The sequence below is a fragment of the Alexandromys fortis genome, unplaced genomic scaffold (assembly GCF_014885135.2).
Source record: "Alexandromys fortis isolate MF-2015 unplaced genomic scaffold, M_Fortis_MF-2015_v1.1 scaffold_9, whole genome shotgun sequence".
Taxonomy (NCBI): domain Eukaryota; kingdom Metazoa; phylum Chordata; class Mammalia; order Rodentia; family Cricetidae; genus Alexandromys; species Alexandromys fortis.
In genome coordinates, this window is record NW_026067892.1 from 5,958,359 (window position 1) to 5,972,340 (window position 13,982).

At 50.3% G+C, this 13,982-nt stretch overlaps 3 protein-coding genes across 6 annotated transcripts in view; all 3 read right to left on the reverse strand.

The window, feature by feature from the left end:
• Positions 1 to 13,982, reverse strand: part of Tspear (thrombospondin type laminin G domain and EAR repeats) — a 147,957-nt gene that overhangs the window by 117,533 nt on the left and 16,442 nt on the right. Inside the window, exon 3 of one of the 2 annotated variants that reach the window (XM_050141948.1) lies at positions 8,078 to 8,119. The exons of the other annotated variant lie outside the window; for it this stretch is intronic. Within the exon in view, the coding sequence (XP_049997905.1) occupies positions 8,078 to 8,119 (42 nt within the window). The remainder of the gene's footprint in view (positions 1 to 8,077; positions 8,120 to 13,982) is intronic. 2 annotated transcript variants of the gene reach the window in all.
• On the reverse strand, positions 3,734 to 4,096 carry LOC126501426 (keratin-associated protein 12-1). 3 transcript variants are annotated; one of them, XM_050142098.1, is made up of 2 exons: positions 4,022 to 4,096; positions 3,734 to 3,973 (listed from the first exon to the last, which is right to left on the reverse strand). In XM_050142098.1, the coding sequence occupies exons 1-2, from the start codon at positions 4,094 to 4,096 to the stop codon at positions 3,734 to 3,736; spliced, it is 315 nt and encodes a 104-aa protein (XP_049998055.1). The 3 variants fall into 3 exon arrangements, with proteins under 3 accessions (XP_049998055.1, XP_049998063.1, XP_049998046.1); XM_050142106.1 differs by having other exon boundaries at positions 3,734 to 3,928; positions 3,992 to 4,096; XM_050142089.1 differs by having other exon boundaries at positions 3,734 to 4,096.
• Positions 12,718 to 13,032, reverse strand: LOC126500024 (keratin-associated protein 12-1-like). The gene has a single exon (XM_050139626.1). The coding sequence runs from the start codon at positions 13,030 to 13,032 to the stop codon at positions 12,718 to 12,720; it is 315 nt and encodes a 104-aa protein (XP_049995583.1).

The window sequence follows — 13,982 nt, forward strand, 5'->3', positions numbered from 1 at the left end:
GTCCCATTCCTCTGTGCTGCCCCATCCCTGCCCGCTGCCCTCCCAAGGCTGTGAGAACATGGACCCCCCCCATGTGGCTGTGTTGAAATGGACCCTATGCCCAGTGTCTGTCTCCTTCCAGCTGACCTGTAAGCTGCCAGTCCCTGGGGTACTGCTAGCCGTCCTGCCCTGCCCACTCCCGCTGGTCCCTCCCTTGGTGCTCCTCGGCCTATTGCTGGTCTCTCGTCTCCAGGCCCTCTAACTCTGGACTTGCTGTTGTAGTCGTGAGCCCAGGTGAGCGCTGGGCCTCCTGGAAGACCCCCTGCTCCACCATTGTTGTATGGCCACAGCTCCTCATAACCCACAATGAAACTTGCCTACCTAGACAGGGGTGCCCTATCCATACTCAGATGTATATGGAAGTGTTTTCGTTCACTGTGCCCTCATATGCCACTGCAGCTATGATCTCTGGGGGCCCAGCTACTGTTCAGCCTGGCATCAACACCCCACTGTCTTCCATGTGGCATTAGTTTAGTAGGCACGCTATAAGTCAGAGCTCTCTGATCATGGAAGCCTGTCCCTACATTTTTTTTTTTTTTAAAAAAAAGTCTCAAGATCCAGGAGATGTATAACAGGTTTGGAATATCTGTGGGGAATCCCTGAAAGAGGCCTCTGTGGTGTCATGAGGGTGAAGCCTAAGCTACAATGGGGACCCAACGTCATTAGAGGTGCCAAGTACATGAGGCATCTGCCAAGGAAAGACAGAGACACAAAGGGGAGTCCATCAATAGGGGCCCCAATCAGCTAGGACACGTGGATGGGGCAGCCCAAGCCCATGTGAGGTCACATCAGGACTAACCTCAGGTCCTCAACATTGTAGGTTTGCTCTCGGCCCTGCTGAGCTCTGGTTGCTGTCTCCCTTCTATGTATCCTTTGTCCATTCTGGACTGGGGCTGTGTACTCCGGCACCGAATGGTGTGCGCATGTAACTTGATGCTATAGGGACTCACAGCTAAGAGTTTACATCGACGGAACCTTCTAATACTGCTGTTCTAAATGGACATGTGCCTTAAAATCCCAGCACTCCAGAGGCAGAGGCAGGTGGATCTCTGTGAGTTCAAAGCCAGCCTGGTTTACAGAGTGAGTTCTAGGACAGCCAGGACTACCCAGTGAAACCCTGTCTGGAAAAATCAAAATGTCAGAGTCCTTCCAAACATTTCTATGTTTATGCCCATAGACAGAGGCAGTTCTCAGCCTTGCTCAGAGAAGCAGCTTCCCTTTGCCATGGGAAGCCATGGATACAAAGATCCGGACTGGTCAAAGTGCTGAAATTAAGAGACTGTTGACTGCTCAGGCCTAGATGGACCACCTATGTTATCTCTTCTCAAAGGCCCAGGGACCATCACTGGAGACAAGATGGAGCCAGAAGAATGCCATAGGATGGGGAGGAGCACTGTGAAACACTGTCTTCCACACATGACATGGCTGCTACACTCATGAAGCTAAGTAGTGGCTACCTGGACAAAGCCAAAGCTGCCGTAGCTATCCCAGCATGCTTGGGGAGGAGCATAAGCAGCCCCTCCCTCAGCTGCAGAGCTACTAGCAGTTAGTGGCTGCTGGGGCATGGGGTCATTTTCTTCAGTAGGGAAACCACTCAGGTAAGTTCCCCAAGACAGTAAATAACTCCCCAGCCCTGCACATGCTTATGCAAGCCTTGTTAAAAATCAGGGGGTTATTAAAAAGAGTAGGAGGGGACACGTCAGGAAGAAGGGATCAGACAAAGTGAGAGGGAAATGGGGGCAAAATGAGCAAAACGCATATATAGAATTGTCAAAGATTCTGTAAAAATTACTTTTAAAAATAGTTTTCCTTGAACTGCTAAAGACATTTAATGTTTCAGCTGTGTGGAAACTGTTAAGACTATATATAGGGAGCCGCAGATGGAAGGGGTGATTTTTGCTTCACCGTGAGATGGGCATGAATTTTGGGGAGTCAGGGGTGCAAAGCTCTGATTTAAAATGGCACATGTGGATGTCAAGTGGACTTTGGCTGACATCTGAGTGTGAACCTTCACTGACAACTTGACTGAATGTAGCCTGTAGGAGGCTGAGGCAAACCACTGGACAGGTTTGGGAAGGCTTCTCTAGGCAGGAATAATCGAGGAGGGTGACCCTGCCCCATAGGCTGGAGGGCTGAACCGAATACAAACAGGGCTGAGGCAACAGCAGGGCACTGGCGTTTCCCCCTCTCTGGTTCCCGATCACCATGATATGAGCTTCTCCACTCTCCTCAGTCACGAGGGAGTGAACTCTCTAAACCCATGAGTCTTGGGGGTTTTATCAGTGTGAAAAGCAACTAACACCAAAGGGGCAAAGAGGCATCAGATCTGCGCTCCGTGCCTTCCATTGGAAGCGGCGGGAACTTGCAAACTCTCCCCACACACGGCTCTGAATCCAGTTCCACCTTCTGTCTGAGATCACAGTCGTGTGTGATGAACAGGAGTGTGCAGAGCTCACAAGTGTACAAGGATGTGTGTGTGTATACATATGAGTGTGTAAGGTTGCACACGCTTGAAGATGCATGAAGGAGGGTGTGCATGTTCGAGACAGCTCAGGATGACTGACTGTCTCCTTTCTGGCTCAGCTCCCTCAACAACCTCCATTTCAAGTACACAGCAAGTCACAAAGCCTCCTTGGTTGTTGGGATATACAATCATGTTTCAGCTTATAGCTCATCACCAATCTGCAGACGTCAAGGAAAAGCCTGGAGCATGACACAGCCAGCAGCAAGAACTCCACAGAGGGACTGGCCCAGGATAACGCCCAACACCAAAACAAAACCAGAGAACCTGGGGCCTGATCAGCCCAGGAACCTCTATAAGGAATGATCACATGAGACTGTAAGAGACCACACTGTAAGCTCACACCTAAGAACCCAGAAACATGTTCATTGTTCATTCAAAGAACCAAGCTATGTGCACACAACTGCAGAAGCAGCTGCCCTGAGCGCTGGTGTCACATGGAGGCTGTGCTTAGTCTGTGTGGTCTGTGCGTTTATTACATATAATGGGCACCTTTGGACCAGCGATGAGAAGGTGGAAGAGCAACAGCCAAGTCCACATCTCAGATCCTGGCATCCAGAAGCTTACCTGTGGTGAGAGAAGCCACCATGACCTAAGACCATGATATAAAACCACCAGAGAGGAGACGCTGGCTGAGGACAGTGAGCATTCTCCATCCAGGAACTTCTTGGGGCAAAAGCACTTAGAGGGAGACAGGGTGGGGGACAGAGCCATGAGAGAGAATGAGACCATGGCAGGACAACCTCCGTTCTAAGTACACAGCAAGTCATGGACCACTTAACGTGCAGGGAGCTGACCACACTCACTTGATCGGGTCACGCCCTCCTTCTGTGTCCCACACCTCGAGGAATCGCTGTGACACTGGGTCATAAAGACCATTGACCTTACATCTTCTCTGGTATAGGAGCAGCCAAGAAAGATAGACATGGAACAGGGCAGACATGCAGAACTGAGATGGAGAAACTGGTTTATTTGGCACTAGAAGCTAGAGATGGCCCTGGAGCCAGGGCATCCTTCCAAAGGGCAAGGAGAGGGGAATCCAGATAACTCTTCCATGTTTGCCTCCAGAGTCCCAGTGGGGAGCAGGATGTTTCTAATCTGTCTCACATGCTGAACCAGCAGCAGAGGAGAAGTGCTAGAAGGCAGGTTGGCCCATCTTCACTGGGGCTCTGGTCAGCAGCAGGAGGGGGTGCTACAGGTGACAGGTCTGCAGACCAGGGTGGGGCAGGAGGGCTGGCAGCACCCGGATGACTGGCAGGAGGAGGTCACACAGACAGGCCGGCAGCTCACGGGCACACACACAGAGGACTGGCAGGAGGGAGTCATGCACACAGTGGGTCTGCAGCTCATGGGCACATAGCAGGTGGCCTGGTATCTCACAGGAATGCAGATGGCAGGCCTGCAGCAGGATGGCTGGCAGGGGCTGGACACGCAGCAGGAGGGCTGGCAGGGGCTGGACACGCAGCAGGAGGGCTGGCAGGGGCTGGACACGCAGCAGGAGGGCTGGCAGCCTGAGGAGCAGCTGGTGTGGCACATGGCTGAGGCGGGATTGTCTGAAGGCGGGTGAGAATGACTGGAGCTCCTTCCAGGGTGGCTCTTATACCCCACCCAGTGCTCCCCAGCTACCCAGAATGCAGCTGCCCTTCCTCATTTGCTTCCTTTGTTCTTCCAGGCTGGCTTTGTTGTGTCTGTGTTTCTGCTTTTGTTTTGCTCTCAGCTTCATAGTTAATTATACCTTCAACAAGCTCCTTCCACACCTGGGCTTTTCCAATACCTTCTCTCTTTTCAGACTCGCTCTATTGTCATTCATGAGTTCTTTTTGTGATACCCTCAAAGGTCCAGGAGATCAGATGCCCCTCCCTATGGAACAATGGTCCTCATGCAACCAAAGACATCACTTCTCCTATGGTTAGGAAGGGTTTACAGAAGGGGAAAGGCTGAACACAGGAAGCGCATCCTGACAGAGCATGCTATAGCTCAGAGATGATGTCAGACATCAGATAGGAAGGGCATAGAACATCTGGGAATCAGTGTGTGTGTCTGTGTGTGTGTGTGTGTGCATTGTGTGTGTGCATGCATCTTGTGTATGCATTCATTGTGTGTGTATGTGTGTGTGGAAAGCCTGCATGTGAAGTAGTGTGAACATGCACATGTGTTAAACACACATGTGGTTCAGAGTTTGTGCATGAGTGTATATCTGAGCGTAAATGTGTAGATAGCCACACATGTGCATATAGGACTGTATTTCTATGCGTGACCACTCACGGTAGACCTCTTCCTTTCTCTGTCCAGCCCCCAGGTGCCACATGAATGGCTCCCCATGCTGTTCCCTGCTTCTCCCCCATCAACCACGACCCACACTAGCACTGTGGGAACTGCTGTTGTCTGGAGGCCACCACACCCTGTTGCTGACTCCTGCACGCTGGCCTGTTGGGGCTCTGAAATGCCAGTCCTCTGAGTGCTGAGCTCTCCTCTCTGTCCCTCAAATACTAGGGTTGTCACCATCATAAGCCTAGGTGGGAACTATCTCTCATGATCAGGTAGGGCCAGGAGGGAACTCAGCTGTCCCCCAACTTCCCTCCTGTGGAGCAGGAGCATACCCATGCTCCTCTTTCCTATTCTCATTGTCATTCTTCTCTCCTAACATTGAATGAAGTTAGACTTCTGCCCAAAGGAATAAATGTATCCAAACCCTCGTCCTGTTTCTCCTTCCTCATGTTCCGAACCTGCCTCTTAGGCTCTGCCCATTGGGGAACATTTCCCATAGAAAGAGGCTAGAGAAGCCTGGGGCCACTCTGAGGGTAGGGGTAATGGTTTGTCTTCACTGTCCACATGGTGGATTTAGAATCTCCTAGAAGGGGCTGAAGAGATGGCTCAGAGATTAAGAGCACTGGCTACTTTTCCAGAGGTCTTGAATTCAACTCCAGAACCCACACGGTGGCTCACAACCATCTGTAATTGGATCTGATGCTCTCTTTGATGCAATGAAGGCAGAGCAATCATGTACATAAAAGGCATAAATAAATAAATAAATAAATAAATAAATAAATAAATAAATATTTAAGCATCTCCTAGGAGATGGAGCACACCCAAGATCTTTCTCTCTCTCTCTGTGTGTGTGTGTGTGTGTGTGTGTGTGTGTGTGTGTGTGTGTGTGTGTGTATGTGTGTGTGTTTTGGAAGACTGGCTGAGAGGATAGACCTCCTTGACTCTGGAGGTGCCATCCCATGGGCTGAGAAACTGAGGGACTAGACAGATTACCCATGGAAATGGAGAAAGCCAAGCCAGCAACACCATTCCTAGTCTGTCATCTCATGGTCCATCAGGACATGAACCACTCTGTTACCCATGATGGACTGAACAGAGGGGATCGCCTGTGCTCACCAGACAGAGGGGATCGCCTGTGCTCACCTCGCTCTCCCCTTTTTGTTCAGTCCAGGACATCAGCCCATGGTGGATGCCACTCACATTTAGTGTGGGTCCCCCCATTTCTACTACCCTAATCTAGACAATTGCTCAAGGTACACCCAACAATATCTCTTAGAGATTATAGATTCAGCCGAGTCGATAATCAATATTAACCATCAGAGAGTCCCTTTGTTTCCCAGCCTCTCAATCTACCTTCACCTTCCAGTGAGAGACACCAGAATCCATGCATGTGCGAGTGTATGGCACACAAGGGCACATGTATACACATAGGTGTTTCAGGAAATGTGACTATGTTTGAGGGAGTGTGCATATATGTATGCATGCACATGTGTGTGTATGTGTGTGTGTGGTTATGTAGTGTGTGTGCACTTAAACATGAAGGAGGCACAGAAATGTGTGTAAGATTATTATGCCTGATTTTTTTATGCAAGAGCAGGCTTCTCTGTGTGTGATTGCATGTCACTGTGTGAATTTGAGTGCACGAGGGAGTGTGTATAAGAGTGCATATGTGTGCACTGGCCCGTGTGTAAACATGAAGTGGGGTGTGTATGTCCAGGGCTATTATCCCATGATGACCGATTCTACTTCTGACTTAGTTTCATTCAGATCCCCCATTTAACCAACACAGTGCGTCCTTGACCACCCAGGCATCTGGATTATAAAATGACTTTAACACCTCATGGATTAAGCAAGCCAGCCAGCAGTGAGAACTCCACAGAGAGGCTGATTCAGGACAGTATGCAGGACTTCAACAGCACTGGGGAGCTGCACACTTGCTTTCTATGCAGAATGAGCACAGCAGACTGAAGGAGACTGGGGGTAAAGCTTTGCAATGGAGAGAGAGGGACCACAAGAGAGAGCGGCACCGGTATGTTGGTATCGTGACTATGAGCGAAACCAAAGCGCCAGTCTGAGGCACAGAATGCAGCTAACTAGATTCACTGAAAACACAGGACAGAGTTCGCCCGGCTCTAGAAGCAGCTGCACCAAGACACGAGTGGAACTTGGACGATGTGTCCAGTGTCCATACCGGAAGTGATAGGAAGTGGTTATGCTATCTGGTCATCATTCAAGAACTATGGCATGCCACGGTGCAGGGAGTTGACAAGTTCAGATCACGGAACCAAGACCCAGCTTCCGAAAGCAGCCAGGCAGGAAGAAAGTCACCGTGACTCATGGCACAGGACATCCTAAGAGAAGAGGGAAATGCAGCCCTAGACAATCCAGCCAATCTAACAACTGCTACCTCTGCTGTGCCTGTAGCATTGGGGAAGAAGAACCAGGGGAGGCAGGATAGAGCCACAGGAAATGAGAGTCCGTGGCAGGGGCCATATGTGCAAGAGCAGACAGACAGGACAGGGACATGACCACATCTACTTTATCAGGCCATTCCTCTGTCCTACATTCTACCTAATGAAGAGCTGGATCAAAGAGAGCACTGATATTGCATGCTTTCTGAGGCTAAGGCAGCTATGCAGACAGACAGGAACCAAGACAAACACAGAATTGACTCGAGAAGCCACTTTATTTGGCACAGGGGGTAAGAGAAGGACATTTGAGGTAGGACATTCTCAGAGAAGGGCAGGTCAGAGGAACCTGGTCACTTCTGGATTATCTCACAGTTTCAGGGTGGGCTGGGCATGCTTCCCCACGTGCCTTATGCCAACCCATGGTCATAGAAGGAGGTGGGTAGGGATAGATGTATCCTGTCTATGGTGACAGCAGTTAAAGACACTGGTCAGCAGCAGGAGGGTCTGCAGACCAGGGTGGGGCAGGAAGGCTGGCAGCACCCAGATGATTGACAGGAGGAGGTCACACAGACAGGCCGGCAGCTCACAGGCACACACACAGAGGACTGGCAGGAGGGAGTCATACACACAGTGGGTCTGCAGCTCATGGGCACACAGCAGGCCGCCTGGTATCTCACAGGAATGCAGATAACAGGCTTGCAGCAGGATGACTGGCAGGGGCTGGACACACAGCAGGAGGGCTGGCAGGGGCTGGACACACAGCAGGAGGGCTGGCAGGGACTGGACACACAGCAGGATGGCTGGCAGGGGCTGGACACACAGCAGGCGGGCTGGCAACCTGAGGAGCAGCTGGTGTGGCACATGGTGGAGGCTGGTTGGTCTGGAGGAGGGTGAAGATGTCTGGAGCTCCTTCCAGGGAGGCTTTTATACCCAGCCCAGTGCTCCCCCGCAACTACCCAGAATGCAGCTGCTCTTCCTCATTTGCTTCCTTTGTCCTCCCAGGCTGGCTTTGTTGTTGGCTGTGTTCCTGTTTTGTTTGTCCTCAGCTTCATGGCTAATTACACCTGCTCCAGCTCCTGCTGAGCCTGAGTCCCACCCATCCTCCCCTGGGGCCTTCTGGATTCTACTAAGCTCCATCACATCCTGGTTTTCTCACAGGAGATCCCAGAGATCCAGGCATCCAGATGTTCTCCCTGCAGGATGACAGGCCTTACACACCCACAGAGATCACACTTCTCCCAGGGTTAGGAAGGGCTTGCAGAATGTGGGGGGCTGAACACAGGGAGAGCCCTCCCATGAGCCTCAGCTGGAGTCAGAGAGCAGAGAGAAGCAGGCATGGAGGGCAGCTCGCTCTTCCAGTGTGTGTGTGTGTGTGTGTGTGTGTGTGTGTGTGTGTGTCGGGGTTCAGAGTTTGTGAATGTGTATGTCTGAGTGTGAATGCATACATAATCATACATGTGTGTCCAGGACTGTATGTCTACATGTGACCATATGCTACAAAATCCTGTTCCCTTTTCCACCAAAGCCTTCCCTAGTCCCAGCCACCTGTACCACATGAACTGTTCCTCAGGCCACCTGCTGTCTGTCCCGTTCCTCTGTGCTGCCTCATCCCTGCCTGCTGCCCTCCCAAGGCTGTGAGAAGTGCTGCCACAGACATACACACACCCGCCAATAGGCTCTATTGAAATGGACCCTGTGCCCTGTGTCTGCCTCCTGCCAACTGACCTGTGGTGAGTCTGTAAGCTGCCAGTCCTCAGGTTGCTGCCAGCGCTCTGCCTACCTCTCCCTACCAGCTCCTCACTTCTAACTCATCTGCCTGCTGCTGACCTCTCCTTTTCAGGCTCTCAAACCCTGGACCTCCTGCATGAGAACAGTCTCGTCTCTCCAGGCCCCTCACTGTGGTATTGGGACACGGCTCAAACTCCAGCTTCCTAGTCTCCTTGTCTCTCCTCGCAGTTTTAAAGAAAACTAGAGCTCCCTGCGAGATCCAAGTATTTGACTCTCATTCTTTTTCTGCTTTCCCTTGTTCTGAACTCTCCTCAGGACCCCACCCCCAGATCCTAGCACACAGAAGGAGGCGTGGAGAGGCCTGAGGGCCAGCCAATGCTATGGAGGGACCATATATAGTAAGAAGGTCCATCTTCACTATCAATTTGAATAGGTTTAGAATCTCCTAGGTACAGAGGTACATCTCCAGCATGCCATGAGTATTTCTAGGGAGAATTAACTGAGAGTCTGGACTGTGTTTGAAGGAGGTGGCTCCCTCCAGTGGGCTAGGATAGAAGTGGACAAAGAAGAAAGCTAGTTACAAGCATTCGCCTCTCTCCTGTGACCCAGTGTAAATGTTGTGTTCCCCCATGGCAGACTGAACTCTCTGAACCCAAGAGCTAAAAACCTCCCTCAGTCCTTTAAGTTACTTTATTCAACACAGGTATACAAAAATAACTGATACAGAAAACTGGCCAGAGAAGGCAGGATACTGCTGCGACTAGCCCTGACTCTTGTGGTTCTTAGGCCTTTGACTGGTGTCTGGACAGATGGTGTAGGAGTTTTGACCTAGGGACTTTATATGCTATAGCTGCTTATGCTGTAGCTCAAAGGCTATCCAAAGAACTAGTGAGGCATCCAGGTGAGAACTCAAGACCAGAACACCATAGAAATTCGACAGAAGGATGTGCTCATCAACTTTCAGGATGCTGTTGGGAACTGACCAGAGACCTCCATGGGATATTCTGCAAGAGAATTTCTCTATACCCAGAAGTACTACGTGAGGCTGGGCTTATCGTGGTGGCTAAATCAACCATGTGTAATAAATTTCAAAACAGAAAAGAATTTGCACAGTGGCTTGGTTATTGCTGGGGGCTTTTAGACAGATTTACACTGAAAATCAAGAGCTAAAAGCAGAGCAGATGATTCAAAAACCATGCAGCCCAGACAGAAAGGAAGCAATCAGAAAGCCAGGGCTGAGGAGGGTGTTCTTGTTAAAGGGATTAACGCCATTAAAGGGAAGCCAACCGCTTCATCCTAGGACAACGGGAAATTGGCCAGACCCTACCCATCAAAGGCTCTAGAAGGAGAAATGAGCCAAGTCAAACCTGTCCCTTTTAAGTGTTCTGTCCTTTATTGTGCCACAGTTATGAGAAAAGTCAACGCTGCAGGACTGGCGGGGCCTCTGCCTGTGCCTCTGGGTAGCAGAGAGACATTCTTCACTTCCACCTCTCAGATGAGAGACCAGAATGATGCACAGGAGTGCCTGGGTGAAAGGCCGTGCATGCACCGAGACAAACATGGCTGTGCGTCTGCAGAAGCACGCACACATGCGGAGAAGTGTGAATGTGTGTGTGTGTGTACTAAAACACGTGGGTGTGGGAATGTGTGTTTAAGTACGAGTACCTGAGTATATTGGTATGAGTGAACATTCACACACGGGCGTGTGATTGTTTTTTCATGTGTATCCTTTATGTTCGTGAGGGTTTGAGTACAAGATTATATGTGTGTTGCATGGGTCTGAGAGCAACCTGGGTGTGTAAGCACACCGTAGGTGCATGGAGTGTGTTGTCTGTGCGGGGCAGTTAGTCAGGTTTGGGGAAAAGCACTTATTTAAATAGCACAGCGGATCCCTGATGACCTTGGATGCTAAGGGATAAAACATTTGCAATTGATGTCTGATGGCCAGCCTGCAGAAAATAAAGAAAAATGTCAAGGCAGTCAAGAGAGAGAACTCTAGGACCACAGGTCCAGGATGATGTCATGGGATGCAGTAGAGGATGCAACCCCCATGCCTGCCTGTCTCAGAAACCTCCACAAGGAACAGTCACTACAGACTGTAGACACGGGGCATAGAACCAGCCAATGGAAGCAGCCATCAACACTTCCCCAGAGGGAAACCTTCCCCAAAACTATAACTGTGCTGGCCCGTCTCCATTGTTAACATAACAGAATTTAAGGTCACCATAGAAACGTACTTCTGGGTACACTGATGATTATATTTCCACGAAGACTTCACAGAGGAGAAAGGACTCCCCTAAGGGTCAGCAGCGCAAGCACTATTCTATGGGCCAGGATTCCAGAACAAATAAAGAGGAGGAAGTGAACCGAGCCTGCGTGCCTCACTCTCCACTTCCTGACTGAAGATGCGATGTCATCAGCCACCTCAGCCCCTTGTCACCGTGACTGCCCCATCATGAAGGACTGCACCCTCAAACCGTAAGCCAACATAAATCCTTCCTTCGGGTTACTTTCATTGGATGTTTTGTCCCAGGAAGAGAGACAGAGAACCTAACACGATCATTGAAAACCTTCTGAAAGAGAAAGCACGTGTTAGAACATGCAGTAGTGACCCACACCACGATGCAAAAAGACACAGAATGGTACGCATGTGGTTTCAGCAGGGGCCACCCAAGAAGTTAGTGGGGCAAGAGTGTACTAGCTGCTTTGTAGGAAGTGACTAGAAATGTGAATGTCATATTGTAATTAATCAACAGTAAGAAAATGGGCATAAATTTCTCCAGATCTGAGAAAGTGATTTGGAACACAACTGCAGCGCACAGTGCCCCCGTGTCTGCGCTCTGTGCGCTGGCACCCAGTTACCGAGCTTCGGGCAAGGGGCTGGAGGTTAAAATACACAGACACACACAGACAGAGAGACAACAACACGGGTCATCCTTGAATTCCCCAAGAATTCCCCCTTTATTGTGTTCAGGGGCAGATTATATAGAGATAGCCACGCCCCAGCCAAACCCACCAGAAACCACTCTCATGCCATCAGGAACTCCTGAAGGTCTCGTGCTCAGAGCAGCTGTAGGCACTCAGATCAGGGAATTACAAGAAATTCAGGATCTGGGGTCTCACTGCTCCCAACACACAACAGTTTGTATAAATGAAATTCAAACACCTCAAAGCTGCCCAGTAGGAAGAAAGTCACTGTGACCTGGGACACAGGACATCCCCAGAGGAAACAGAAAACCATTCATAAACACTGTAGGCCTCGCCATGCACGAGCTCCTGCTTCATGTGCCATGGGAAATGCAAGCATGAGCAGACACTGCAGTGTGGTACAGTGAGTCCATCACAGGGATGCCAGATGCATAAACCCACCCACCCATCAACCATGTCTCCACCCTGCATGCTTCCTTCTAAGGAACCGTGGTGAGGCTGCATCATAGACACCCCTGATCTTCCCTGCCTCCTGGTGCCAACGAAGCCAGGAAAGACAGACAAGAACCAGGACAGAAATGCGCAGATGACTAGAGAAGTTACTTTATTTGGCACATGGATAAAAGAAGGATCCTGGAGCCAGGACATCCGTAGAGAACGGCAGAGGGAAAGGTATCTCTGTCATTCTGCTGTGTTCTCTCCCAAGTTCCAGGGCGAGCTATGTGTGCTTCCAACCTATTTCAGGTACAGAGCCACCGCCACAGAGGGAGAGGAATAGATGTGTCCCATCTGCAATGGCAGAAGCTGGTTTGGAGACACTGGTCAGCAGCAGGAGGGTCTGCAGACCAGGGTGGGGCAGGAGGGCTGGCAGCACCCGGATGATTGACAGGAGGAGGTCACACAGACAGGCCGGCAGCTCACAGGCACACACACAGAGGACTGGCAGGAGGGAGTCATGCACACAGTGGGTCTGCAGCTCATGGGCACACAGCAGGTGGCCTGGTATCTCACAGGAATGCAGATAACAGGCTTGCAGCAGGATGGCTGGCAGGGGCTGGACACACAGCAGGAGGGCTGGCAGGGGCTGGACACACAGCAGGCAGGCTGGCAACCTGAGGAGCAGCTGGTGTGGCACATAGTGGAGGCTGGCTGGTCTGTAGGAGGGTGGGAATGACTGGAGCTCCTGCCCAGGGTGGCTTTTATACCCAGCCCAGTGTCCCAGAAACCCAGAATGCATCTGGTCTTCCTTGTTTGCTTCCTCTGGCCTCCCAGGTTGGCTTTGCTGTTGTCCATGCTCTTGCTTGCCCAACTCCATGACTAATGCAGCTCTCTGGCTGCTGCTACATTAGGCTCCCAAGCCATCCTCTCCCGGTACTGTGTGGATTTGTCAATGCCCCATGAATTCCTGATTTCCTTACATGGGCTTCTAGAAGTCCAGGAGTTCAGATAACTTCCCTGTCGGACAACAGTCCTGCCCTGTGGGATGACAGTCCTCCTACAACCACAGAGATTGTTCTTCTCCTGTGGTCTAGAAGGCTGAATATAATGAGTGTCCTCAACCATCTGTGTCCTGGGTGAAGGTAGGTTGGACCAGCCACACCCTTGGAAAGCAGGTAAAGTCAATATAGGTTCACAGGGAGCACAGCTGGTCCTCCTTTTGATGTGTTTAGCAGTGAGCCACAAGTACCATCAGGAAAGGTGGGATCTTGAGTGGAGGCTGGGTGGATTTTCCACATTTGTACCCCCACAGAGTTTAAAAACAGATCTACACAAGCTCAAAATAACCAACTAGCTGGCTCTCTACTTGAACAAAACTCGTAGTCACAAGAAGATAATAGAACCCAGAGTCTCCAAATGTATTTCATAAGTAACCAGATATAAGAGATTTTGTGATATAAATCACCTTTATAAGTAAAAGCAACCAACAGAAAGAATCCGGCATGATCTCATTACAGAGACGGGCAGTGACCACAGCAGCTGTTCTAAGCCCAAAGATCAAAGAAAAATATTATCTTCATGAGTGAATAGGTAGAGACTCCCAGGAAGGACGTGGAATTAATCAAACAAAGGAAGTTCTAAAACTGAGA

Excerpts from the sequence above, each read along its gene's own strand:
- LOC126501426 (XM_050142089.1), bottom strand. The coding sequence starts at position 4,096 with ATGTGCCACACCAGCTGCTCCTCAGGCTGCCAGCCCTCCTGCTGCGTG.
- LOC126500024 (XM_050139626.1), bottom strand. The coding sequence starts at position 13,032 with ATGTGCCACACCAGCTGCTCCTCAGGTTGCCAGCCTGCCTGCTGTGTG.